This window comes from Gordionus sp. m RMFG-2023, chromosome 2 (assembly GCF_954871325.1).
Source record: "Gordionus sp. m RMFG-2023 chromosome 2, tfGorSpeb1-WG-v2, whole genome shotgun sequence".
Taxonomy (NCBI): Eukaryota; Metazoa; Nematomorpha; class Gordioida; order Chordodea; family Parachordodidae; genus Gordionus; species Gordionus sp. m RMFG-2023.
In genome coordinates, this window is record NC_088776.1 from 59,205,360 (window position 1) to 59,232,189 (window position 26,830).

The 26,830-nt window shown below is 29.2% G+C and overlaps 1 protein-coding gene across 2 annotated transcripts in view; it reads left to right on the top strand.

The window, feature by feature from the left end:
* Positions 1-26,830, top strand: part of LOC135925249 (pre-mRNA-splicing factor ATP-dependent RNA helicase PRP16-like) — a 34,231-nt gene that overhangs the window by 1,314 nt on the left and 6,087 nt on the right. The window contains exons 3-18 of one of the 2 annotated variants that reach the window (XM_065460475.1): positions 5,140-5,286; positions 9,857-9,959; positions 10,682-10,731; positions 11,244-11,351; positions 11,613-11,701; positions 12,721-12,948; positions 18,519-18,765; positions 19,130-19,206; positions 19,501-19,701; positions 20,246-20,407; positions 20,581-20,727; positions 21,442-21,655; positions 21,761-21,952; positions 22,050-22,142; positions 25,989-26,083; positions 26,321-26,483. In XM_065460475.1, the coding sequence (XP_065316547.1) occupies positions 5,140-5,286; positions 9,857-9,959; positions 10,682-10,731; positions 11,244-11,351; positions 11,613-11,701; positions 12,721-12,948; positions 18,519-18,765; positions 19,130-19,206; positions 19,501-19,701; positions 20,246-20,407; positions 20,581-20,727; positions 21,442-21,655; positions 21,761-21,952; positions 22,050-22,142; positions 25,989-26,083; positions 26,321-26,483 (2,316 nt within the window). The remainder of the gene's footprint in view (positions 1-5,139; positions 5,287-9,856; positions 9,960-10,681; positions 10,732-11,243; positions 11,352-11,612; positions 11,702-12,720; positions 12,949-18,518; positions 18,766-19,129; positions 19,207-19,500; positions 19,702-20,245; positions 20,408-20,580; positions 20,728-21,441; positions 21,656-21,760; positions 21,953-22,049; positions 22,143-25,988; positions 26,084-26,320; positions 26,484-26,830) is intronic. The other variant, XM_065460476.1, reaches the window with a different exon arrangement.

Genomic DNA, 26,830 nt, shown 5'->3' on the forward strand with positions numbered 1-26,830 from the left:
CATCTATCGGATAACCTCTGTGAACATTAGAATTAGTCAAATATCGGCTCATTAAGCCTAGTGACTGACCCTTTATATCACAAGGCCTGGGAGTAGTTCAAAAAATCACCTGAAATTTTAAATATATAACCCAATCTTTTATATTCATTTTTTGGGCACAAATTTGGTTCCACCTCTAAATAGCGAGCAGCAAAATAGCGAGATATTAAATGAATGAAAACTTAAAAAGTCTAAAATATATTTAAAAAAAATCTAAATTATTTTAAAAATTATAAATATACAAATCATTTTAAAAATTATAGATATATAAATCATTTTATTATATAATTATAATATATTAATACTGTTGTAAAAATTATTTTATTAATATATAAATTATTTTATTATAAAACTATTATTATAAATGTATATAACACATAATTTTTCTCTTATAATATTATAGTATTTTATAAATTATAAATTGTTTTAAATTATCAATATATAAATTGGTTTAAATTATAAAGAGCACATATATATATTATAAATAATAACTATAATTTTTCAATATTAAAATTTTGGAGGTAGGCATTAATTTTTGGGGGTAAGTATTTATTTTTGAAGGGTAATCTTTACTTGTATTATGATGTTTTTAAATCCAATAATTGATAAACCAAATATACCTCTTTAAAAATTAATCATCTTATATTTTTACAATATTTTAGATCGTTTTTTATAGAAATGAAAATGAGTTATCACACTTAATCTAAAAATAAAGTGATTATCAACTAAATGATAAAAAGATTGCACTATTAAAATATATATATATTTCCTATTTTTAGAAAAAGGATAGTAACATATTAATTATAACCTACAAATTTGAAAATCCTTATCTCCTAAGGCTTAAAATATTGTTAATAGAAATATGTTATAAGGTTGTATATGGTGGCTTACTGTAATATTCTTTTTATTAATATCACTAATGCATTATGGATTGGCAAATATCGCGGCCAAAGGGCGATATATTTTAGGGGGTAGTGGTAGATTTTGGAAAGTGGTTTGCATCCATCAAATTTTCTACCATGTAGATGTTGGTTATTGTTATTATATTATAAACATTTATATTACAATTTTATTTAAATCATTTGTATATTTTATTAGGGGGGAAGGTACCTTTTAATAGCATGTGGGGATAGGGTAGGGGGTATTTTTTCTCTCTCATATATACACCAGTGGCGTAGTCAGGATTTTCTCATGGGTGGTGGGGGGGGGGTACTGTGATAAATTTATGTGTTAAATGAATATATTTGATACCCTTTCCCTTTAATTATAGTCTAATATTTTTTTAATGTAAATTTTAATTAGTTTCTATAGAATTACAAATTATTGTTACTTTTCAGAAATAGTATTATTCTGATAATGGCTCATACTTGAACTTTAACTGCTGCAAATGGCCAATACTCAAAAATGATAACTAATCCTCTAATAGTAAATGATTGAACTTTAACTGCTGCAAATGGCCAATACTCAAAAATGATAACTAATCCTCTAATAGTAAATGGTTATAATTCTATTTTCCTACTCTTTTATTTAATTTTTTATCAGTACAATATAGGGTTTAACTTCATAAATTAATTTTTTTAGTCAAAGTAGTGTAGCCAGGATTTTCTTATGGGGAGGGGGAGGGTTTAAATGTTTTTTAGTAGGCTTTGGCCATAATATCCCATTTTTTATGAACACTCAATTTCTTATATCTTAGATATGTTAAAATTATCTGAAATATTTGCACATAATAAAATTTTAGAGAGTATAGATTTTATTTATTATATAAAAATAAAAATACTTTAGCATATAGTATTAATTGCATAAATTTTAAGAGTTAATACAAAAATTATATAAATGTTATAATTAAGAATTCAATTTATGAAAAAATTTGATGGCTAAATAATTAATAATGTTTTGATATTTGGCAGGGAACTAAAATAGTTCAATAAAGAGTTACCGACTCTTGTCTTTCAATGAATCTAGTGGGACAAGATTTTTTTAGTTTCTTTTTTTTGATTCTTTGAGTCAATTTAAAATCTATTTTTTAATGGGGGGGGGGCGTTGAACCCCTAACCCCCCTTCTCCCATGCCTACACCACTGGTATACACTGATAAGATCATAATTATTTTAATAAATAATAAATAATTCAGTAATATTTTTAAAAGCTTAATATATATTTTGACTTAAAACATAGTATTTACTTGGTTTTAATGGATTGGACCTGGCCTGAAGAGATAGGTGGGTTATAAAGAATATAAATTGGATATTATTTTGAAATAACTGGTATCAACTATCATAAAAGTAAGGATTCTCATTCCCCGTCAATTTTGTCTGAATTTTATTAAATTTATGAAATAAGCTAAAAAATTTGTTGAATCTCGATATCACATTTATCTAAATATAAAAAATATCTACTTTATTACTAAAAAGTTCATAATATGCACGCAAACAATTATTTGAATTTATACTTCATATTAATATAATATAAAACAAAAGGTTATTTAAATAAAAATATAATAAATGGGAAAAGATTTATAAGAATCGCGAGTTAAGATTGCAATTTGATTAAATAGGATATATTATCTAAAAAAATAAATACATCCATATCCCATTCGTGAAGGGAATATAAATTATCTATTAAAATATTAAGTTGAATATATTTTCGATTTTTTCTATTTATATTCAACCCGCTATTAATTTGTATATATTTGAGCTCACTCGAGTGTTGGTGACTTTTTAAAATATTTATTAAAGAATAAATATTAGGATGCGAAATAAAGGTTTGATAGGCTCTGGCAAAGCCAGAGGAAGTTTGAGGGGCTATTGAAACTTGGGCTAATAATTTTAAGTTAATTTTAATAAAAGTATACTAAGAATACCTTGATGTGTAATGGCTAGGGCAACTGAACTTGAAGGTGGAGGGGCTAATGCTAAATCTTTAAATTAATGTTAAAATTATTGTAAGGATACCTTGATTTGCATTAGAAGTTTGAGCAGCTATTAAATTTTGACAGTTTAAAGAATGTGGAGTGGTGATAATTAAATCGAGACCAATCATTAATTTGGCTCTACCACCACATCTTTTACGACAAGTAAGATAAACAACCTTTTTTCCGCTTGTATGGGTTAAATATTCGGTATGAGCTCTAAATAGCGAGCATCAAAATAGCGAAAAATGTGAATATTCTCATAATTATTATAATTAATTCACAAAAATATTCACAAAAATGGCCGCTATATATTTGATATGATTCCAACTGTAGCAGATAACCTTCAAAATTATCTTAAATACATACAACATGAAATAAAAGTAATAAACTATTTTTTATATTTATTATTATTGTTTTTAGCAAACACAGAAGAAGAAGGACTATATATGTTACCAAGGGCATGAATATTTAACCCATACAAGCGGGAAAAAGGCCGTTTATCTTACTTGTCTTAAAAGATGTGGTGGTAGAGCCAAATTAATGATTGGTCTCGATTTAATTATCACCACTCAGCATTCTTTAGACTGTCAAAATTTAATAGCTGCTCAAACTTCTAATGTAAATCAAGGTATCCTTACAATAATTTTAACATTGATTTAAAGATTTAGCATTAGCCCCTCAACCTTCAAGTTCAGTTCCCCTAACCATTACACATCAAGATATTTTTAGTATACTTTTATTAAAATTAACTTAAAATTATTAGCCCAAGTTTCAATAGCCCCTTAAACTTCTAATGCAAATCAAGATATAGGTACACCTAGCTATAGGTGGGGAAACGATTAAGTTAGCCTGCTAACCAAAGCTCAACCGAATCGACTAATAGTTAATTTTTTTTTCTAATGTGGCGGTTCATTTAACCCCGCGCTATAGATAGAAATCCCATAAAATTTGAGCAAATGCCACTAAAAAACCAATCTAACTTTGTATTAAAAAAAATAGGAATGCCAAGTTTTTGCCTTTAGACCAAAAATTCGTTTAGCATAATTATAATGATTAATTTTTCTAATATTTATTTAAAATGTTTTTTTATATGATATTTTCATGAGAATATATTACAGTAAATTATATTAATTGTTATATATATATATATATATATACCATATTTCCCCAAAAATAATTTTTCCAAACCATCCTTAAACCTCCGTTTTTTTGTAAAATTTAAAATTTTGTATATAGGTGTTATATTCTTTATTATTTATAAAAATGTCATAATATATATATTTTTCAATAATTAAGAACATTGCTATATGAAACAAAATAATACGCTTGTTTTTTAAATGTGTTTTTATCGATTTCCTTGATGTAAGCGAAAAACTTCATTCAATTAACTTCTAAACAGTTATAGATTGGTCATACGACCTATGATTAAAAATGTATTAAAAAATCAGAGAGACTTATTATTATTTTTTGGATAAGATTTTAAACTTTACAGTGGGGTTAAATGGACCGCCACAAAAAAAACTATATATTTTTTTTAAATAATAGAATTAGAATATATACACTTTTATTTTGATAAAGAAAGAAAAATCATTATTTAATATTCTTAGTTTTTAGTAAATCTTTAATTAAATGACCATCGATGGGCGTAAAAGATAGGTCAGTTTTCATATTTAGACCCTTGAAATCTCCAAAAAAAATTTTGAGCTAGTTTAGTTACGTATACCTTGGGGGGTGGTGGGGGGTTTTACAAAATTTTGCTTAAATCCCAAGTAGTCGGGAGAAATATAATTTGATATGTAATGATCCAATAATTCTCTAATACCAATATAAATTTTTTTTACCCTTATGGCTGTAGCATATTTAAGTGATAGTTGTATAATCTATGGATAACTTTTTTTTACTAATTCTCCTGCTCAAAATAAAAAATCGAAACAGTGTATTCAAATTTTATTTTATTTTAAGTATGGCTAGTTAATGATGCTACGAAAAAAATGGGACAATGTACACATCTCTATTGAATATATTAAGAGAAGTAGAAAAAGAAGGAAAAATTCTTGCACTTTTGATTCTAATTACTTTTAAATTAATTTTTTTTTTGAAGAATATTTTTGATATTATTTGCTTTGGATCATTCCCTTATATATAAATAATAATAATATGATTTAATATATTTCTAAAATTTACAAGAACACCAAGACAATTCAAAAAGACGTGACACGCCTAGAGGAGATAAGAGACGACATTACGACGAATCGATCAGGAGCGATAACACTACCAATAGGAGTTTTCATTCTTCCAAATACGACTACCCAACACCCCTCATCAAATATGGAGGTTTTATTTTTTATTATTTTTTTTTGGATTCAGTAGGAAACTAGTGATGTTAAGGTAACTAGTTACCTGTAACTAATTACATTTTGGCTAAAAAATAACTGTAACTAGTTATATTTTTAAAATTGTAACTAGTAACTGTAACTAGTTATAATTTTTGAAATGTAACTGCCAAAAGTAACTAGTTACTTTTAAAGATATATTCAAATAATTAATTTTATTTAAAATTTTGTGAAAATGTCTGATTGTTATAATTTCCCGTTCAAATTGATTTTCTTTTCTTAAATTGTTACATTGCTGCTGGGCTTCATAATTTTGTAAGCAAATTCAAGTAATTTAATAAATTTTAATATTATATTTATTTACAAATGTAGCACAATATATTTTTTTCCGTCAAGTAACAAGGATTGGAACTTCATATCATACGTAAAAAAAAAATTTAAATTTAGTATAAGGAAAAATAAAGACAGATTATTTTAGAATTTAATATTAAATTATTAATCATTACTTACAAGAACCAAGATTAACAAAAATATCATGTTATAGGTTTAATAATCTTTATGATAATGACTAGTGTTGTTAAACGGCTCATTTTGAGCCGATTTTTAAAAACGGCTAAATCCATATTTTAGCTAGAAAAATATTACCTAAACCTCGAAATTTCGCTAATTGATGTCTAGACCTTTGTGCCATCTATGAGCAAAATCTTCAAACTTGCATAATATTATTTTGGATAAAATATTGATTTAGCCGTTTTTAAAAATCGGCTCAAATCGAGCCGTTTAACAACACTAATAAGGACAACATCATTGCTGCAATTCTTCACCCTTTATTTAAAACTGACTGGCCTTGGATTAGGCAAGGAAGGAATAAAGCAAAAAAGGAGGAAATTATAAATTTAATAAATACCTTAATACCTCAAAGTGAATCCCAGACGAATGAATCATGCTCAAAACCAACATCACTTGATGTAGTTGGATTTTTTGACCGAAAGCGCCAAAATATTCTGGATAATGAACTTATAGAAAACTTTATCAAATCTAATAACAACACTTTTTCTTTATATAACGATTTTCCAAAGTTAAAATTACTCTTTATTTAATATAATGTTGTTCTAACATCAAGTGCTCCCGTAGAGCGCTTGTTCAGTCTAGGTAAGCTCATTTTTGGAGATAAACGAGCACGTCTCCTAGATAATAACTTTGAAATTAATTTGTTGTTAAAAGTAAATAAACATTTATTAGATTCTAATTTTTATGAAAAATAAATGTTTTTTTTTCAATGCAAATATATATTTTTATATTCGATGTAAATATTCAATTTTGCGATATTTTTTTATATAAATAAATTGTATATTATTTTAAATAACTGATTATACTTTGTTTATCCTAATTTTTTTTATATTAAATAAATGCATTCAATAAATAAATAATGCGCATATGAATGATGTATAAAGTAAGTAACTAGTTACTTTTGAAAATAACTGTAACTAATAACTAGTTACTTTTGTAAAAATGTAACTAGTAATTGTAACTAGCTATGTTTCAAAAGTAACTTTTAACATCACTATAGGAAACCAAAGGTAATTCAATTTAATCCCGCCTTTGTATCCTCCCTCAAGCGATGCCAAAATTTTCGCTAAGTAATTTACATAATCAAACCAATAATAGGAATATGTAATTTATCAAACGGGCAGGCCTATTTATCGCTCGGTTAACCACGTGATTAATCATTTAATATGTAAATATCGCTCGGCTATAAGTGATATGAATATCGAATTTTTCAGAATATTATTATCAATTTTCGCAAATTTGTTATTTATTTTTGTTTAAGAAATTACAATTTTCTCGGAATTTATCGATAGTTATTTTTTTTTATATAAAATTATTTTTATTTCTAGGAACATCTATTTGTGATATGATTTCACTATTATTTTTTTACGAAAATTGGAGAATAAAAATTTTGTATCTAATTTGAAAATAACATGAAAATAAGGTGACAAATCGTAATTTAATCGTGTAAAAGCTAAATATTGTATTATATTTTCATTCATATTTCAATGGGCTTTCACTTTCCTAGAGAATTAATTAGTTTTTATAAATAAAATAAATGTTTGGACAGGTATAAAAAAAATTATCTATTACTTATTTTAGCTTCAACACTTTTATAAATTTAAATTTACTCATAACTTTTTTTCTATTTATAAAAAAGTAAAAAAATTATATGTCCGTTAGATGGCGTTCTATAAATATTTTTATTTTTATATCATAAAATATAAAAATATTATTTTTTAAATATGCTTAATAAATTTTGACATATTCTATCATGATGACTAAAATATTTACGATTTTTTTAATAGCATAAAAAAAAACTTTTATAGTATAATTGGACAGTTAGGGTTTTATTGTTAATGTATTGTTATAACTATTTGGTATAAGAGATACAATATGTTTGATTCTTATATTAAATATATCATTTGGACATATGGTAGATGTCCACATGATTAAAATATGAGACTTTCTCTGGCTTACTCCCCTGCCATAAAGGATATCCTTAAAAGCTTTTAATGATTTTGATGGGCAATACATGAATTGGTTTGCCAAGAGCTGCACTTAATGCACATATATGCATTTGCTCAGCCCATCGAGTAACTCATGATAATCACTAACCCATATATTTGGATTAATTTTATAGATTTTGGAAAAATCCGAATGATTTTTATCATAATATTGAGGGTTAATAATTTTATTGCCGTTATTAGTCTTGAAAAATATGATGTATTTGTGTTTTATATAACGACATTGAAATCGCCCGGTAAAAGCGATTACCTTCAGATTCAATTTAATGTGGAATATAATTCTTTAAGATTGGTGATTGTGCCATTTGTATTATTTTTTCACTTATAAGATCTTTTGATATTTTCTTTAGCGTTATTGGTTGTGGCTCTCTTAGTTTTTTTTAAAAATCTTTTAAAGGCCATAGCTGGATCCCTTTTTAATCTGCAAAAAGGAAAAAAAAATTAATTTCTTTCAGGTGATGAATCTTGAGCAAAGAAAAAGATTGATGATTACCATAAATCATAAAATAGCCAAATGATAAAAATCCTTGATTTCAAATTTGGGTTTATGAAAAGTGAGTGTTCTGAAGTCTTGTGCGAATATTCAGTGTCGACATACAACATTGGGTAAAAGAATAAAAAAATATATTAAGACAGCCACAACCAATAATATTAAAGAAAATATCAAAGGATTCTATAAGTGAAAAAAATTATACAAATGGATCAATCTCCAATCTTTAGAAAATTATATTCCGCAGGAAATTGAATCAGATAGTTTGCTTTAAACCGGGTGGTTTCAATGTCATTATATAAAACACAAATACATCATATTTTTTTAAGACTGATAACGGCAATAAAAATAATTATGGTGAACCCTCAATATTATGATAAAAATCATTCCGATTTTTTCAAAATCTATAAAATTAATCCAAATATATGGGTAAGTGAGTATCAGGAGGTACTCGATTCGGCACTAAACATAAATGTTTGGGCCGATTAAATTCATATATGCGCATTGAGTGCAGCTATTGGCAAACCAATTCACGTATTTTGCCCGTCAAATTCATTGAATGCTTTTAACGATATCCTTCATGGCAGGGGAGTGTGCCAGAGTTTAAAGCCTCATATATTAATCATGTGGACATCTGCCATAATAAAAACTAATTAATTCTCAATTAATATGGAAAAAGTGAAAGATTGGGAATATAATACATAAATAAAGGAGTACTTATATCCGCGACTATGAATACTTAGACATTTTTAAAATTTTCTTTTTATGAGTAAATATGGATACCTTTAAATACAAAAAAAAACTAAAATAAAATAAAATATTTTTAACAAAAAGAAATAAGTGATTTTTAAATTATTTATATTTTTTCCATCTCAATTTATATATATATATAATACAAGGTAAAAATCCGGGGTACCATGCGATAATTTTCGGTGTTATTTAATATCGTTCATATTCCGCATTTGATTAGTCACATCATCTTTGAAAGTATTCATTGGTTGTTCATTTCAACTTTTATATTAAGTTTTCCATCCCTTGCTATTGTTGGTCGTCGGACATATATCTTGACATCGAACGACAGCTGATTATTAGACGTAGACATTTTGAATTGAACGTATTTTATATCTGACGTATGTTGATTAGCAAACGTATATTCTGCAGGTCTCTGTTATCAATATTGTTTGCCTTCATATAGCATCTGTTTGGATAAGGTAGATAGTTAGATAATTATTTGCCTTCATATAGGACTGGTTAGCCAAGCGATAAATAGCCCCACCCGTATGTAATTTATCATTTAAATGATATAATGAAACTTGGATGTTTTGGTGGGTAATATCGAAAGGTCTTTAACGTTCTAAATTATTTTATTTTAAATAATAATATTAAAATATAATAAATGTCACCTTTCAGATTATAAAAATGTTAATAGAATTCTCAACTGTCTTTATAATATTGTTTATTTCCGGTAAAAATAAAATTTGGCTAATTATATTTTTAAAAAAAAGCAGACGATCAAAATTTATCCAAAGCTCGATGGGACGAAGAATCAGACGATTATTTAAAAACTCCTTCAAATCGTTCTTTTCAATCATCCCATATTTTTAAAAAGTAAAATGGTTGATTATAATATCTTTTTTTGAATAAGAATCTTCCGTTCATATCAAAATCTGAATTTTTAGAATCAGGTGATGATAAGTTGGAATAGCAACATCCATGCCTATGCTAACCTATAAATAATAATTGTTCAAATTAATAAACTCTACTATAGGACAAAACTAGTGGCGGGTTAAGAAAAAAAAATCAATCAAATGTGATAAAAGAAACAGCTGATTAAAAGAGAATTGTTTTTTTTGTCTAATAAATTAGGAGGGAGTAATATTAAATTAATTATTTGAGCGAACGTAAAACACGAACGCGTTCGTCAAAAATGGAACGAACGCCTCTTCATACGAATTCGTTTACTACATTATAAATCGATCACGTGCTTTATATTTTTATGAAATTTTAGTATATATTAAGCATATTTCAACCTCGCAGCTGTTATACTTTTGGAGATATTAGTGTTAGAAGCATGAAAATGGCTTTTTTTTATGAATCCGTCTACCATGTTTTTTTTATAAAAAAGGAATTTTTATCTTTTACAATACTAGTAGTAAGGTATAAATGGAATAATAAATAAATAAAAGAAAGCAAGAAAAAAGAATGTATATATTTAAAAAAAAAAGAATATGAATAAAAGAAAGGGAGAAATGAATATTATAAAAAACATAAATTAAAAAATAATGACAAATATAATAAAGGTATTTCTAATTATAATTATTTATTTTTAGACAAAATAAGAGATTCGACGAACAGACCCCTGGATTAAATTCTCCTAGAGGTAACATTTACTTTATTTACTAAATGCCACTTTATAATTACAGCTTTTTTTAAAAAAAATGGAGTAATAGGTTCCTAAATTGCAATTTATTATTATACCTTCCGCAAGACTTTTTACAGTAAGCGTGAAATAGCACGTTATCATTTAAGCTATGCGTATAATTCATTGTTAAGCGATAGCATATATAATTTAAAATGATGTATTTTTTTCGCTCTTATTTTTTTTATTATTATTGAAGCCTAATAACCCATCATAATATATACAATATCATTTTATTTTAGGAATTTTTCGAAAATAGTTTATGCCATTTCCGTTTCGACCCTTTTTAAACGTGATTTTATTATGAGACTGCCATTAATTTTTGGTTCCTAAAGGATTTGTTTATAGAGATTATAAGATTATATTTTTCTTTCTTTCCATCCATTTTTTTTTGTGACAATTTGTTCAGTTTACATTTCCCTTCTATTTCGCCCTTATATGACTTACCAATATTCAAATTAAAATTCATGTAGCTAAAGACATACCCGAGGATGATTGGGACCGCGAACAAAATCGTTTGGACCGGGATTGGTACGATATGGAAGAAGAATCCTTTGATCCGGATAAAAATCCCTTTGCCGGTAAACCATACATACCTTCTTTTTCATTCATTCGTTCGTTTTTTATTGAAAAAAAATGATAGATAAGAAAAAGCAAACGACAATTTTATTTAAAACAAGGAGTATCGACTGTTAATGTGTTAAGATGAGCTAGGGGTAATCACTAACGTTTGGCGAAAGTAAGAGTCAAAAATGGAATCGGTTTTGGTCACGGAGTTAAGTGCAAATCCATAACTTACCTTTAAATCATCAACGAATATTTTATTATAATAAACGCGACAGACATGTCTCATCAGTTGACGCAGGAAAAAGAAAAAGCCATGGAGGATAAGAAAAAAAAGATGTCAGCTTATCAAAGGCAAATTAACCAAGTTTCATTTCTTTGTTAGTTTATCCTTCGCAATTAAATGCAAAATTAATTTTACTTGCGATAGAGTTTTAAAGTTTACGCAAAGGTGTTTTTTTTATTTTCGAAGCTTCCCTCTCATATCAGTATACATTTATTTGTTGTTGAGCGTAAGGCGTTTTGACACTGATTTTTTTTAAACGATCGAATGTCATTCCTGCCATCAATCGTAGTTGATTTTTAAAGACCTCTCACCGAAACGGTGATTCTAAATCATAGGAAATTTTAAATCCTCCAGGAGGTCATCCATGTTGAGGTAGAAAATCACTAAATTATTTTTTGAACTAAAAATATGGGAAATATTGTTTTATTTGTAATTGCTATCTAAGAATTTATTTGTAAGCTTTTATGAGTTTTTACTATTTATTTTGCTATCTTCTCTTGTTTTATTATCGAAATGATTTATTTTACTGGTATTTTCTTTCTATCTTAAATATGGCCTCTACAAACAAACACCTGAAAACTTTCGCCGTAATAAAATAAACAAGAAAAAATAGTTACTATAATATCTACGATAAAACCATGTGTTAAGGAACCGAGCATAGCCTTATAATTAGGATCTACATCAGAAATGAACCGATAGTGAGCTGAAATCGCTACAATTCGCTACTTGAAAAATTATATATCTTTATTTAAAGAAATTAGTGAGGGTCAAAGACTAGACCTAAATGAAAACCGGATTTGAACTGTTAAGACCGATCAAAAAAACTGGACCGGAAGAACGATTTTTGTTAAAGTGTCGCAAAACTTCCTTTTAAACCTTTGATGGGTTTTCATATTTATTTTTTAATGCACTTTGTTAATATTATATTTTTTCTTCTTATTTTGGTTCTTTTCTAAAGTTCAATATTACAATCGTGATACAACAGCAGAGGGAAATGAAGAAAGGAAGATATGAGATTTGCAATTATAGAATATCAAAAATTTGTGAATATCTTTTAAGAGAATTTTGGGATTATACTAAAAAGGTTTTTATTTTTTTAGGACATCGCCAAATGGGAAACAAATCGTATGCTTCGTAGCGGAGTGATACAAAAACTTTCTTCAGATGTCCCCGGGAAAGATGGCGCTGATGCTGCTGGAGGAGAGGATTTGGATGAGGGCTTAGTTTCCGCGTCACGGGTCCATTTATTGGTTCAAAATATAGTCCCGCCATTTTTGGATGGTCGTTTTATATTCACCAAACAACCCGAACCAATCATTCCTATCAAAGTTAGTCCTCCCTTTTTTGTTTGAAATATTATATTTATAAAACCTTGGTTCCAATTTGTTCCTCCATCTTGTAGTATAATATTTGCTTAAGTAGTAGTGTTGTTAATTTGCTTGGTTACGACACAATTTTGTGCTCATGCATGCTCTGAGCATGAACCCTGAGCACAGACCCGGGGTCCAGACCTTGGGACCCGGCACAAAAACCCATTTATTTTTAACTTTTTTTTTGAACTTTGTAGAAAAGTATACATAAGATTTATTCATTAAAAGAACAAGCGTTCCCTCTCGGTCTCGATAGGCTAATAAGGCTAGGTGTGTTAATTATATACTGCTGTCTACTAGTAATCATAATTATTATTCCAGATGGGTGGGTCCAAGAAGTTATGAATATTTTTAACAACATGATATTGGTGTTTTAATTAAATTTTGACTTTAATAGTTATTATTAATATTCTAATTAGGCGGGTCTAGGAGGGCACAGGAATATTTTTAACAATGCACTATTTATCCGCAATTTGAAAATTTTGACCTGGAAACCCTGTTCACATTATTTAATAAATATATATTTTATTATATCATATTTTATATTCCCGGCACAAAAACCCATTTATTTTTTTTCCCCAAAATTATATATAAGATTTATTCATTAGGAGATCAGGCGTTCCCTCCCTACTCTGTACTGTAGGCTAATGTATAGGGTTTAGAAGGGGTAGGAATATTTTTATCCAAAATAATATAGGTAGTCCTGAGGAGTCAGGGATATTATTATACGTACGATAAACTCTATTGTGTTTATGAATATATTTACATTTTATTTTTAGTAAATTTACTAACCAAGGGCATCCTACTATAAATAGTAGGATTTTTTTGATTTCCTTTTAAAAAGACCTGTTGTTGTAAATTTAACTAGAATATAATTTAAATAATTATAAACAATTAATTCTTTAAAATAATTATTGTTTAAAAAATAAGAATATATTTTTAATATTTCTACTATTAATAACTTTCTTTCACATCCGTTTTTTTGATTTATAAATATTTATCCTTATTAAAAAATAAAAACTATATTTCCATTCCCCCTTCCATCTGTTTTTTTCCAAAAAATTATTATTTTTCATGTTAATAATTTTTTTATTTAAAATCATTTAAGTAAAGATTAAAAAAATGTCCTCCATGAGAATTCAACATTTATAATTCCAAAGTGCCGATAACTGAGAATTTTGCCGTCAGAAGAAATTAATTAAGTAAGTTATTTTAATGATATACTGGCCATCCATCAAGATAAAAAAAATAAAACAGATATATTTTGACAAAGTAACCGTTAAGTATTTAGTATCTAGGTGACAATTGACAAACTTATGATATTAGAAATTTTGATATATATTTTTTTATGAGAAATTATTTTTTCATGGTTAACATAAACATCTTAATAATCGCATAATGTGATATTTTATTATAATTTATATTTAAACAAATATATATAATTATAGTATTATGATAAATATAATGAAATAAAAAATTATATAATATACATTTAAAATATATATATATATATTCTACAATCCAAACGCATAAAAAATATTATGTTAAAAATTCGTATAACGTTATATAAAATTGTCATATTCCTATTACGAGTGAGTCTTGCATGGTAGAGAGAACATACATAAAGCCCCGCTTCAAATAATATTTTAACATATATGTAAATATTAATAATTTTGGTTCTTAAACGGCGCGAATTTAACCAAATAAATATTCGCGTGCCTGCACTTAGCTAAATTTCAATTTATGTTTTTAAAATTGACTGCATTTGAGACTTTTAACAACACGAATAATAAATTAAACTCAAAATAACCTATTAACATAAATATTTATTATAGATATTTTACTTAAATAAATTTCTAAATAAGTGATATTTTATATTTCTATTCTTACCTCTCTAATTGATGTATGTTTATTAAAAATATGATTCCATATACTGTAACACCTGAGAAATTATTGCCATATTTCATCACGAATAGACATTATATCTATATCCCAGGAAGAGAGTGACATGCATTGCTTTAGCGTCGATGGGGCCATCCTGTTCCTCAGTTTAGTCATAATATTTCCGGCCAAAGAAAAAGCTCTTTCCGATGCCACTGATGTTGTCTGTTGGCATAAATAGTCCCTGGCCATCATTGCGAAATGAGGAAAACGATCAGCATTTCCTCTCCACCAATCTAAATATATTTGTGATTTCGGGCGCGAGTGGTTCATTGAGGTATGACGTTAATTGATTATTATCATTAGTGCCATTTGATGCTCCTTTTCTAAATATGGATAAATTTAAAATATCAAAGATTATGGATTTATAATAGAACATTTAACAAATATACCTTTTTTTCAATCCCTGCAATATTGAAATAGTTAAAAAATCATACCGTGGCATTTTCAAATTTGTCAATAAAAGAAGTAAATTTGGGTGAGCTATGTAATTTATTAACTATATTTTCTATTTTTTTCAATTTCGCCTTAAAAAAATGAAGGCTCACCTTTACTATTAAATTAATGATGTGGGCCATGCAGCGATGCCCATATAAAATTTTCGAGTAATGGTTTTGATAATACTCTTGCAGCAGTTGTACTGCCTTGATCTCATTTGATCCGTTATCGTGTGTTATTGATATTATTTTATCACTTAATTTAAAATCTTCTAATGATGATAAAACAATTTTGCAGATATTATCTCCAGTGTGTGGGTGAGGAAACAAAATAATATCTAAAATCCTATTTACAATATCCCAATTGTTATCAATGTAATGGAAAGTAATAGCACAGTAGGACGTGCTATTATTAGCAGTCCATAAATCTGTAAAGGATATCATATTACCTTTATTTTTTAATTTATCAATTAGCAAAATTATAGACATTTGTTTGGCTACACCACAGCTTGATATTCTTATTTGTATAATAGAATATCCTCTTAAAAGCTGGGTTATCTATTATGTTAAAGGAACTATTAGTTTTTATCAAGAAAATTAAGATGAGTTTATTTATCATCAAATTTTCATGCGATAAAAGCTTTCTCATCCCCGGCATCGAGTCATAAATGGAACCCTGTGAGTGTGACATCTCTTTAAATATGTTAGGATGCACCGATTTGAGATGTTTTTTCAAATTCGCTAAATATATAAAATATAATTCATAAATTAGTACAGGAAGTTTTTAATAAATAATATTTTTCGGTCTAAACCGTGCTCAGAACTAGCCTGAGCACTAATTAATTTAAAAAGCTAAATTTTTTCCTTCTCAAGCTGGCTCAGGATAGGTTTAAGCCGTTGGTTCAGGCCGGCTCAAGAAATATTTAAAGCAAAAATTTAAAATTATTGTTACTTGTTGAAAATTTGTATACACTTGGGCATAAATTACATTTTTTGCGTGTCTTATTAGTAGTCATCGTAAATGAATTCCTAATGTCTATTGCTATGGATGACGATGAGGCTTCTTCAGAAAAAGAATCTACCAATTCTTGTCCTGTAGTTGATTGAGACAAAAATGAGGATTCATTAATTGGAGAAGATGGCATAGATTGGTCATCATTATCTGACCAATGAAAATGATCCTCAGAAAACATATTAAATATAAAAATTTTAAATTTATTTTATAAAATAAAACTGAAACTGAAAAATCTATTAGAATTAGAATACATTAATGTATATTCTTTATTTTTTAGTTAAAAATAGATTTACTTTTTGATATTTTTTAAAAATCACTAAAAAAAATAATATGTTAAGCTATAAAAAATTATTTTCCCAGATGGAATTCAAAAAATAATAATATATTTATAATATTTTATTTATACTATAAATAACTTTATTTTACATCCGTTTTTTTTATTTATAAATATATTTATCCTTATTAAAAAATAAAAACTATATTTTCATTCCCCCCTTCCATCTGTTTTTTTTTCCAAAAAATTATTATGGAAATAAATCATTTGATAATAAGTTATTTTAGTTTTATATTTTTGCTTATTTCACAAGTATAACTAAACAATAAAAAAAAATTAAAAAAACGTAAAATAGTTTTCACCATTTTTAAAAAATTATACCGGTTCATTTAAATAACAGTGTTTTTATGAAAACACCGCTAAACGCTTCTACTCAATTTGTAAGCAATTTTACTCGTTATTTTCAAATAAAATGAAATTAAAATACATGTGAAACCGGGGCAAAATGAGTTAAGTGTTTATTTATTTACTCTTACATATCTTACATTTTTTTTTGGATAAGGGGGCAGGCCTATCTTTCAGCATAAGAGTTCTATATAGGCATAAATATCATATGAGATAATTCAAAATTGAGTGCAAAATCGTCACAATCCTATTTTTTTTAAAAAATATTATTCAATTAATATAATTATAAAAAAATGTTTCGAAATAAATTAGTCCTTATTAGCAATTATCGCTATAATATCTTCGCGATAGTTGTTTCGCGATATTGTATTCGCGGTAATGTATTCGCTCTAAAGGTTTCGCTATAAAAAATTCGCGATATTTGTTTCGCTATATTGTATTCGCGGAATAGTATTTGCTATTATGGATTCGCGATAAAAGTTTCGCCATAAAATCCATTCGCGATAAACGACATTCGCGATAAAAGCTTCGCGAAAAAGTGTTTCGCGATAAAAGTTTCGCTGAAATGTATTTACTGGCTATAACATATTATTTAAGAATTATATTATAAATACGAAATACTTTCAAAAGACCAATCTTGTATATTTCTTCAATTTTTAGGTATATAAAAATTAATTATACACTAATTTAATTAGTATTATTAACATATACACATTTTGACCAATTTTGATAGAAATCGGTCCAATAGATAAAAAGTTAAAGGGTGGTGGCCAGTCTTCAAACATGGCCATTTATGGCACATTTCCCCTAATGGTAGAACAAAATTTTGTCATGATTTGTGTTCTCCTATGTATGCAGAGCCTAAATAATGATTTCACAAATTTACACAAAATTGATATATATAATATAGATTTACTTTTTATAAAATAATAAAATTCTTTATTATTTTTTTTAAAAAAGAATGGGTTTTTGTGCCGGGTCTGAACCCCGGGTCTGTGCTCGGGGCTCGTGCTCAGAGCTGGTTTAGTCGATATTTTCGACCCAAACACCGGGTCTGGGCTCTACACAACCAACCAATTAACAACACTATTAAGTAGACGATTTATTCCTTTTTAAAATGCATTTCGAATAAATGAAACCGAATTTAGTTTTCATCTTGCAATCTAATTTTACAATTTAATATAAATCATTTATACGGGAAACGGAAATGGCGTGCCATCAGCTGATTTATATTTTGAGGAATCGTCAGTTCTAGTTAGTATTAAAATATCTTTTTAAATTAAAATTTAAAATAAAAAAGAGAATACTGTTATATACGCATTTAAATTCAATATCTAAATAATAACTGAACCGAATTCCCTGACAGGTTGTGCAATTCGTATTTCATTTATTTGATTATTACGAATCGTTGCATTTATTCTCATTCATTCATTTGGCTCGTTCGCTTATTAATTAGGATCCTACTTCGGACATGGCCATAATATCGCGCAAGGGAAGCGCGGTCGTTAAATTCCACCGCGAGCAGAAGGAAAGAAAACGTGCCCAAAAGAAGGAATGGGAACTGGCCGGAAGTAGGATAGGTCGCGTCATGGGCGTGGCTAAGAAATCGGACGAAAACGAAGCCGAAATGGCCGAGCGAGCAGACGATAATACGGGGGACGTTAAACCGAAGGATGAAGAAACGCGCGATGAAGATGATAAAAGTAAATATTTTTCTTAACACTTACGATCAATTTATATATTAAATTAATAAACCAAAGTATCCCCAAGGTAAAGATCGAAAAATGTAAACACATATAAGAAATTATAAAGAACATGATGGAGAGTAAAATGAAAAAGAATTCAAGTGGTAAATCAGGTGATAATAGGTGATTTCGAAATTTAAGAGAAGAAACTTAAGGAAGGAATCAGCTGTTTGTACCAACACTGTAAGTCTAACGGTATACAAAAGTTATGCGTTACGCAAACAATAATGGCATTTAATTAGTGAGAAAAAAAATGCTATTTGCTAATTTCGGTTTATTCTTAAATTCACGTTAATCTTAAAAATTATTACGATTTTTTTAGCGGGTGAACGAACGCGCAAAAATAAATCAACAGACGATAAATTCGATTACAGAAAGTCTCACAGATTCAATAAAGAGGTTAAAACCAACTTCTATATATATATTTACTAAGAAATAAAGAAAGCCAATTGAATCGTTCAATCATTTGGTTTCTAACAATCTCTAACACCGAAAACCCTAAAAAAAATTAGAAATTTTCAAAACTTTTGGCTAGTATAATTTTTCTTAAAATGATTTAGTCTGATTTTTTTATAAATATTAGGTATCACCTCGGAACTTTCTATGATTCCCATTATATTATCTCATTAAATTACGTCATTGAAAACTATTTTGATTTTCAAAGTGTTTATAAAAAACTTTTTTAAAAAATAGGAAAAACAAGAAGGGAACGACCATTCCAAACGAGATAATAATTCCGCCGCCAAAACTTTGAGCGAAGAAAAAATTAGACGCATGAAACGAAGCCTGCCCATATTTTCCGTCAGAACCCAACTCATGAATATCATTCGCGATAATCAAATAGTCATAGTTGTGGGCGAAACAGGGAGCGGGAAAACGACTCAATTAACTCAGGTTTAAAATGAAAGATGAATCCCCCATATTCGTTATTTTATAATATTACTGGAGAGGAAGCGGATGACAAATATTTTATGAAGGCAGTTTTAAAATGTCAAGATAAATGTAAAATTTTTAATTTTTTTTAAAAATAGCGTATTTTAAATTTTATATTATGAAGTTTGGTTTGGTGGCTTGTAAGATTAGACGCGGGATATCCTTGTTTAGTTTGTAATGAGCTAATTTAAATGATGTCCCCAAAAAAAGGTTATATTTATTATGAAGGGATCATATTTTAAGGAACCCACTTGGTCAAGGTTATCATGATAATATAATATAAAGGTAGTGCTAGTGTTGTTAATCTTGCTTGGTCGTAATATTTACCACTCATTTTGGGGCCCAGGCCCGCTCTAAGCACGAGTCGGGAGCCGAAACCCGTTTATTTTAAACTGTTTTTTGTTCTGGGTTCATGCTCAGACCTAATTTAGCCCGATTTTAAGTCTCGGTAACTAATTAACAACACTAGGTGAAACAATTATTCAAAATTCTAATTTACATAAAGTATCTGAACGAGGAAGGATACACGAAATGCGAGATGGTTGGGTGCACTCAACCCAGGCGAGTGGCGGCCATGTCAGTGGCGAGGAGAGTCGCGGAAGAGATGAAAGTTAAATTGGGGGAGGAGGTCGGTTACGCCATACGATTCGAGGACTGCACTTCGCCCGTAAATCTTTACATTTTTTATTTACAATGCAGGAAGAAAAGTACTTAAAAAAAATGACCAGGGTATTAGACAGATTAAAATGGCGGAAGGTGAATACATTTAGATCGACAACCATTTTTTTTAAAAACTTTTATTTATTTAAAAAAAACAACAAATTCTGTTTTCATTCGAAGAACACGATAATAAAATACATGACTGACGGTATTTTACTACGCGAATCGCTGCGCGAGCCAGACTTGGACAATTACTCCGCCATCATAATGGACGAAGCTCACGAGAGATCCCTAAATACCGACGTCCTTTTCGGACTTTTTAAACAGGTTTGAAAGAATTATCACTGAAATACAGACGTTCTAGGAAATCCTTGAACATATATTTTTTTTTGGCTCGTTAAATTGGTTCACTCAATATTTATAGCCAGAAAAATATTAAAAATATTGGCTAAGTCACGAGATTTTCCTAATAAATGTCCAAACCTTATCTTCAGGGTTGCTCAATAATATCTTTCTGAATAAATTATTGAGTTAGCCGTTTTTAAAAATCCCTTCAAATCGAGCCGTTTTACAACTTTGTGTTTTTTAAGGCAAAAAAAAAGGTTAGGGCGTTACTTTAAAATAAGATTATGTGGGATGAAACGAAAACACTTAAGCAAAATCCCTGAAAATTCGGGTTTTGTCGCCTTAATTTTTTCTCAGTGAGTATCAGCTTTGCTACGAATATTTTGTTTTGTAATATCAAATATTGGTCAATCTCTAATTACGAATTTGATAGCCAACGCCAAAATGGCATGATCGAGTTAATTTTTTTTTAATGGCACGATAAAATTTATGAATGTACCTTTTGTCTGTGGTTTAGCTTGGTGTAATTTGTGTACCTTTTGAAGGTTAAATTTATCCTTTCTTGATAATACAGATAGTAGTATTGTTAAAATTAGGTTTTTTTATTTAAGGGGTTGGAAACAGATAATTTAATATGAGCCATTTTTTTCTTCCAATTTTAATTAACAATTTTTTTTAAACCTCCAACTTATAAAGATTCTGAAACGTCGCAAGGACCTCCGTCTCGTGGTAACCTCCGCCACCATGGACAGCGCCAAATTTGCCCGTTTTTTCGGCGGGAACATTCCCATTTTTAATATTCCGGGTCGAACATTCCCCGTCCAAGTATATTTCAGTAAACACACGGTAGAGGATTACGTGGAGGCCGCAGTTAAACAAGCCATTCAAATTCATCTCTCGGCGGATCCAGGTTCAATATGGCGGAAAAGAAGGAAAATCGTGAATAAGAGGGGAAAGGGGGGGGGGGTTATAAATTGTCATTTATTTTACTAATCTTTTACTCCATATACCACAGGCGATATCCTTATATTCATGCCTGGTCAGGAAGATATAGAGGTCACTTGCCAGCTACTGCAAGAAAGGCTAGAAGCGCTGGAGAAACAACAAGACGACTCCGCGCTAGCACCCAAGCCCCTTAACGTACTCCCCATATACTCCCAACTCCCCTCCGAGTTACAAGCCAAGATTTTTGACCAATCAGCCACAGGTATCTCCCCTAACTATTCCTTATCTTGTTATATTTTTACTGTTAAGATTTAACTTTTTACAAGAGGGTGAAAACTATTTTTATTTAAATTGTTTAGGTTCGAATTCTGGGTTTGACGGTAACAAAGAAGAGATTACTCGAAAGTGTGTCGTGGCTACAAATATCGCCGAAACATCGCTGACTATAGATGGTGCGTATAATTTTTTTCCTCTCTCTATCTCTCTCTCGTTATTTATGAAATTAGGAATTATAACTCAAGGATTATGAATTTAGTTGCGAACCAATGACATATAATAATACCTTGACTGACGATGCATTCATTAAAAGTGTACATCAATGAAAAACAGCTGGATACGCCATTTTGATAACCCATATGATTATTAAAGATTTTAAACGAGAGGCCAATTTATTCATATGTCTGCCGCAAACTTTATTAGAGAATTCGCATGATACATTCAGATAATAATGAAGCACGTTATCAATTTAATAGTAGTTTTTGACATGAGAATAATTACTATACGGCTTACCAAAATGGCGGGTCCAGCTGATTTGCATTCAACAAGCTTTCAAATGCATTATTGTGAACGCATTGCTAGTCTAGATATTTTTATATGTCATTGATTTTAACATAAATTTCAATTAGTTCAAACCTTTTTTTTTGGGGGGGGGGGAGGAGAAAAATAAAATGTCTCATTCCAATCCGATTCATAAATCTTATTTTTTTAAACGATGAAATTTGTTGTGCTTACCATTTATAAAAACAATGTTTTCAATTTTCTGCTTCCTTGAAAAACTTTGAATCGATGGAAAACTCATAAATTAGAAATTTGAAGCGGGGTTGGAGTAATTATTGTTAGTGAATTAAAACTCTCCCAAGATTTAACACGCGGATCAAATTCCACGATTCCAATCAGTCACCCATAAACAAGGAAATTTTTACGTTACGTTCCATTTCCTTTAGTTCTTTTTAATGATCATCTTTTTCGACCCATTCCGAGATTCACGGAATAATTTTCTTTCTAGAACCCAACACGTTCTGGGATTTCTGGAACGAGTTTCGACTGGTTCCCCTAAAATTGTCCCAGAAGGATTCGGTTTGGGATATGGCTCTGCCGATTTTACGTTTTGAAAGTATCGAATCAGATCCCATCCGATATTTTCATTGTTTTTGGTTATTTTATGCGTGTGTATATATATATAATTATATTTTATAAGTAGATTTCATAATAATAATGATAAATTAATAAAAGAAACCAAAATTCAATTCAATTATTATTATGTTATATTATCTACAACTGTAAAAGGATTTTAAGATATCTAGCATATTTTAGCTAGTGTTGTTAAACGGCTCTTTGAGTCGATTTTTAAAAAAGAGTAAAATTAGTATTTTAGCCAAAAAAATTCCCTAAGCTTGAAGATTTTGCCCAGAGATGGTAGAAAGTGCGATTCTAAAAGGATTTTAAAATATCTAAGGTTCATATATTACTAGTGTTGTTAAACGGCTCTTATAGTCGATTTTTTAAAAAAAGAGGCTAAATTAAGATTTTAGCCAAAATAATTATCTAAGCTTGTAGATTTTGTCCACAGATGGTAGAAATTACGACAGTAAAGGATTTTATGATATTTAGGGTTTATATTTATCTAGTGTTGTTCAATGACTCTTAAAAAAATGGTTAATAAATTATAAGATGCTAGCCAAAAAAATTACCTAAACTTGGAGATTTTGCCTACGGATGGTAGAAAGTTTTACAGTAAAAAGGATTTTAAGAATCGTATATTCGATTTTTAAAAGCCAGCAGGGATCAGACATTTTCCCACCCTTTCGATCTGCACGTCGGGAGTTCCAGACCAGGACTTGTTGTCCGACTTCATACGGGATTTTATCCTTTTGCCTTTTTTGATAATCTCCTTTTTGTCTATCTTGGGCAACAAGTATATTTTCTTTAATATTATGGTGTTAAATTTGTTGATTTTGTGTTTATAGATAATGATGGCCAAAATTATTTCAAGACACTATCGATTTTATAAAATCATGTGATAGATGTCAGAAGGCCAATACAAGCCTTTTCCAAAATTTCTTCCACTTTGAATCCAATAGATGTACCATCTCTTCCATGGGCTCAAATAGGAATCGATCTTGGCAGCTTGCCCACTTCAGAAGAAGGCTACACATGTATTGTAGCTGCCTCTTATTTCACAAAATGGGTTGAGGCAGAACCCATGAAATCAAAAACAGCCCAAGAGAATTGTAAATATTTCTCAGGTCTGATTTGCCGCCATGGTTGCCCAAATATAACTCTTTGCAGTGCATATACTCCTCAAGCTAATGGGTTAACAGAAAGGAATAATCGTACTATCCAAAACTTAGTGTTAAAGGTTTTGGGAGATGATCAAACACAATGGCCTATGGTTCTTCCAGGGGGTACTGTTTGCAATACCAACCAGTGTACACAAATCTGCAGGATTTACCCCATTTTACAGGTTATATGGTCGGAACGCAAAATTTCCATCAGACTTAAATTCCAAAACTGAGCCCAGATATTGTTGAGGAAATAAATAATATCCGGAGACCCCTCTGATGTAAATAATATTGATAATGACCTTGACGAGAGTGAATTGTTAAAAAGAACAATGAGCATGTCAGTCGTATGGAAAAAAGGCCAAAGAAAATATACTTGTTGCCCAAGATAGACAAAAAAGAGTTTATCAAAAAAGGCAAAAGGATAAAATCCAGTATGAGGTCGGGCAACAGGTCCTGGTCTGGAACTCCCGACGTGCGGATCGAAAGGGTGGAAAAAATGCCTGATCCTTAGCGTGGCTAAATATAATTGATAAATTATATGACAACGATCTTTATAGCGTGAGTAATAAAGATAATACTCTATTAAAGCAAAAGTATAACGCGGCACATTTTATTTGGTCTGGATTTTACTGTAAAACTATCGTATTCGGGCCATGGTAATGTTAATTCGCCTGATTTTTAATTTTCTGAATCAGTTGCTGATGATGAAATAGTAATATCCATCCATATGCTAATCTATTAAATTAATATATTAAACAATAATATCCAAATTAATAAACTATAATATTGGTTTGTTAAAAAAATTGAAATGTTAATAAAGAAAAACAGCCGATTAAAAAAATATAAGACTTTTTTTCTTAAAAAATTCGAATCAAAATTAAATTTTATAAATAAAATAATAAAAATATTTTTACAATTGAACGAACGTTAAATTCGAACGCTTTCGTCAAAAAAAAGGAACGCGTTCACGTTAGAAGTTCGTCAATAATGAACACCGTTCATCATTTTTTTCAAAAAAAACGAACGTTGTTAACGAACGCGTTCAAAATAAATGCGTTCGTTTACAGCACTAATTTAAAAAAAAATTTTTTACAAATCGAAAATGGTCGCCAATTAATTTGAAGCTATGAAAACTACTTAAAAAAAATTCAATACTATATTGATTCTACAATACCAAAATATCATTACGGTATTGAATCTACAATGATAAATATCAATACGGTATATAAAGCCACAATGGGTATTGATTTCACAATCCTTCACCGGGCCTGGCCTTGCAAATGGTACCTTTGCAGATCTCTGATTTAAATATTGAGACACTACAGTTATGAAAAAAAATAATCCCTCGAACAAATACTGCGGATAAATCCCTTGTTTCCCCCAACCTCTTAGGATTTTTCACCCTAAGTTTATCATTCCTTTTTCAGAGTTGAGGTTAGTGTTGTTAAAAAGCCTGATTTAGGTCAATTTTTCTAAACAGGCCGATTTAAGATTTTAGCTAAAATAATAATTATGCAAGCATCGAGAATTGGCAAATAGATGTCCAAGCATTTCTGCCAGCTGTGTGCAAAATCTTTAAGCTTACATATTGTTCGGGCTTTTTATCAACACTACTTGAGGTGAGACATTCTATAGCTTTTTACGATCTTTTTCTTTCTCTTGTATTTTTCTGTATTCTAAAAATAAATTTTTTTTTAAATGAAAAAAATAATAAAATAAAATAATATATTCAAGGAATATCTTACGTCGTCGATACCGGTTATTGCAAATTGAAAGTTTACAATCCTAGGGTCGGCATGGACGCCTTGAGCATATACCCCATCAGTCAGGTGATCACTTACATTCCGTGATACAATAAATGTATCTTAGAATCTAAACAGCTGGGAAGGGCTATATACTATTTTTATTTTATTTTTTTTGCAATTCAAAGAAGTACACGAATGAAAGGGGGGGGGGAGTTAAGGCTAAGGATTAACGTTTTAGAAAAACTATTAAAGTGATTTCAAAAATAAAAGTCGGTAATAATTTGGTTATTTAAAATGCTAACATATTTTTAAAAATTTTAGGCTAACGCGAATCAAAGGTCAGGCCGGGCTGGTCGTACGGGGCCCGGGACCTGCTTCAGGCTTTACACGGAAAAGCAGTACAGAGAGGATCTCTTAACGGGTACCGTTCCCGAAATACAACGCACCAATTTGGCCAACGTCGTGTTGCTCATCAAGGCTTTAGGTAAAAAAAAAACTAAATAATTATGAAGCATTTATCACTAATTTCGCGCGATAATCTCCAAACCTCTTGGGATACTGTCAATCATACTTTTCATTCATATTTGTTAGTCTCTGATAATGATACTATACAAATTTTAGAAGTTTAATCTAGTATAAGGAGTGCTAACTTAACATACATTGATTAAGATGTTATATCAATTGGAGTTAAAATTTTTTGGAAATTATTTATGATGATATAGTATCTACAATCGTATAATAATTTACGCATTTTTTGCGCAGTATTATGTTTTTTTATTTTATTCCAAGACATGATCAACTGATTAGCGATTATCGTTAACCCTTAAGTAC